Genomic DNA, 2,499 nt, shown 5'->3' with positions numbered 1-2,499 from the left:
GTTTAGAATATTGTTCCTCACACAAAATAAACAACACGTCAAAGCAGGACTCGTAGACAATATTATTGGGCTTAATTCGTTAATTTTACAGAGATGCATTTTGCCATCGACTTTCTAATTCTACTTAAAGTCTCGATTATTTAATTCCAGAATTAACTAAAACATTTCTAGAACTATTGTTGTTTCTTCCATTTCAATAAAAAAAACATGGCGGAAAGACAATCGAGTTTGTTTTACGCATTCCAGTCCATTTTTGTATCATGGCTGTTGACTCTCGCTTTCAGCACATGAGACGTTATTGGTGTTGGGCGCCTTATGTTGTTGTTATAAGCCTGGAGGCGCCGCTGAGATCCTGGCAAGTGTTTGCTCCCATGGTAGAACAACTAGACATCCAGGTGAGCTCTGTAGCTCCCACCAGCCTTTTGTGATCATTTGCTCTGCGGCACAGTTATGTCTCGCGCAGGTCATGCTTAATAAATTCTTCTCGCACCTTAGGCCTGATTCCGCGCCTCATGGCTTCATTGTCAAACAGAGGTCCACTAAAGCTTCCACACCGCCATAAAAGATTGTTATTTATCGTTGTTATTTCTCCTCGCTGATTAGCTGCTAACTTTAACAGCTTTTCACTTTTCATCAACCGTAATAATTTTCATTCAAAAAGCACACCGTTTCAATAGGCAGACCCATGCCTTCCTGAAATATTCTATTTATAGATAAATTGAAAATATTACTAACTGGTACACCTCATCACGATTCATTTATCTCCACGATAACCATCAAAGTATATGCAGAAGCTAACAAAACTTAAAATTGGATTATTCATTTTCATTAGTGTAACCGCTGTCTTGCAGTCTAATATGGTTACGTACCATTCTAGTAATGGTCTCCACGTTTACTGACTTTGTAATTCACACAAGGGCATGAAACTCCGGACATTTAACACAGAACAATTTTAATTACAGCAAAATTCAGCAAAGATTAGCCAAACGGGCTTCAAGTTAATGTCACAGGCCTAATGCCACAGGTTGAAATTATTTGCATTTTCGCCTGCGAAGGGATTAAGAGCTATTACATACAGTAATAAATCCTACAACCATTCAAATCTGATAAATAGCAATATGAAAAATATTCAGCATCTCCGCACCATGCATACCGTATGGTCAGCGTCGGGAGCAAAGTGACACGTGGAGAAAGAGTGACGCTGAAAACTACTCATGGTAAACAAATGCTATACGAGATGCGTCAAACTGCGGCTACAATTAATTTTCGGTTTTAATCAAGGGCACAATTAATGGACGACAATAACGGTTGGCCGACTTGGTCGACACATTTTACTGGCCAATTAATATAATTTAAACTTTATAATTTTATATTTCATAGTCGTGATCACAAGATATTTGTTTTGTTTACAAGATATTCGGTCATGATTTTTTTAGGCAAATATTCGCTCCCGAGAGCAGTGTGGTGGGGATCACGTGAGTCAGGATTTTGCTGAGGACACTCCGATGAACTTTGACACGTCGACTACTTGCCAAGATGACAGAAAAACATTTGCTTCATTATTGATTTCGAAGTCAATATCGAGTCAAGAAATGACTCGAATGATCCTTCAATAACTGTCTACTTACGATGCAAAACACATTCGATTCGGACACTAAACAATATTGCGAACAAATTTCTTCGAATCCATCAAGAAAAATATTACATTTTAACTATCACTCATCATCCTGCAAGGAATCACACAAGTCGCGTTTATAGGAAAATAATACAGATTGCTGAATCACATTAGGCAAATGTTTTTGCATTAATTTCAAGCTTGTAGTAACTGCAGGTGCCCATCGTACCCCGCAATGCCAAGCTCTAGGTACGCACACTCCACGACGTCGAGCTCTAGGTGGTCTTACCTATCAACGCCCCTTCAAGATAGTTCATCGCAGTCGAAACTATGACAAGCGCCTCGCTCATGATCAATGGCGCCTTTCGAATTCAGGCCAAAATTTGATTTCTCCACTTTTTGAATTTTCCAAGAGTTTAATTTTTTTCAAACACGCGAGTTGTAGGAATAACAACTAATTACACACAAACTACAGTTTCAGCACGATGGACTGAATAATCTACACATTATTTTATCTGCGAAAGTTTTGGCATTTTTCTTCGCCGTGGTAGATCAACTTATTCTAAAAGTTGTCGATGCTTTAGTAGAGTCAAATTCAATAATTTTCTGATGGATTATTACTATCTATCGCTTGTTTGATCCACGCTCACCGTTAATCCGATTACTCCTCTGAAGTCGCTTAGCGCCCGTGCAGTGTCCATACACTCCAATTTCCATTATCTATCACTCGCATGCAACATGTGGTGCTCTAGCATGCTACTGTAGCTAGCATGTAACATGTGGTGATCTAGCATGCTACTGTAGTCAGCATGTAACATGTGGTGCTCTAGCATGCTACTGTAGCTAGCATGTAACATGTGGTGATCTAGCATGCTACTGTAGCC

At 39.2% G+C, this 2,499-nt stretch overlaps 1 protein-coding gene across 1 annotated transcript in view; it reads right to left on the bottom strand.

Annotated features, from left to right (window-relative positions):
• Positions 1-1,722: 1,722 nt before the first annotated feature.
• The window catches only part of LOC108666205, a 1,767-nt gene continuing 990 nt past the window's right edge, over positions 1,723-2,499 (bottom strand). The window contains exon 2 of the mRNA XM_018153032.1: positions 1,723-1,727. Within this exon, the coding sequence (XP_018008521.1) occupies positions 1,723-1,727 (5 nt within the window). The remainder of the gene's footprint in view (positions 1,728-2,499) is intronic.

Source organism: Hyalella azteca, unplaced genomic scaffold, assembly GCF_000764305.2.
Source record: "Hyalella azteca isolate HAZT.00-mixed unplaced genomic scaffold, Hazt_2.0.2 contig11229, whole genome shotgun sequence".
NCBI lineage: Eukaryota > Metazoa > Arthropoda > Malacostraca > Amphipoda > Hyalellidae > Hyalella > Hyalella azteca.
The sequence above is the reverse complement of the archived record's forward strand: the minus strand, read 5'-3'. Positions and strand labels throughout refer to the sequence as shown.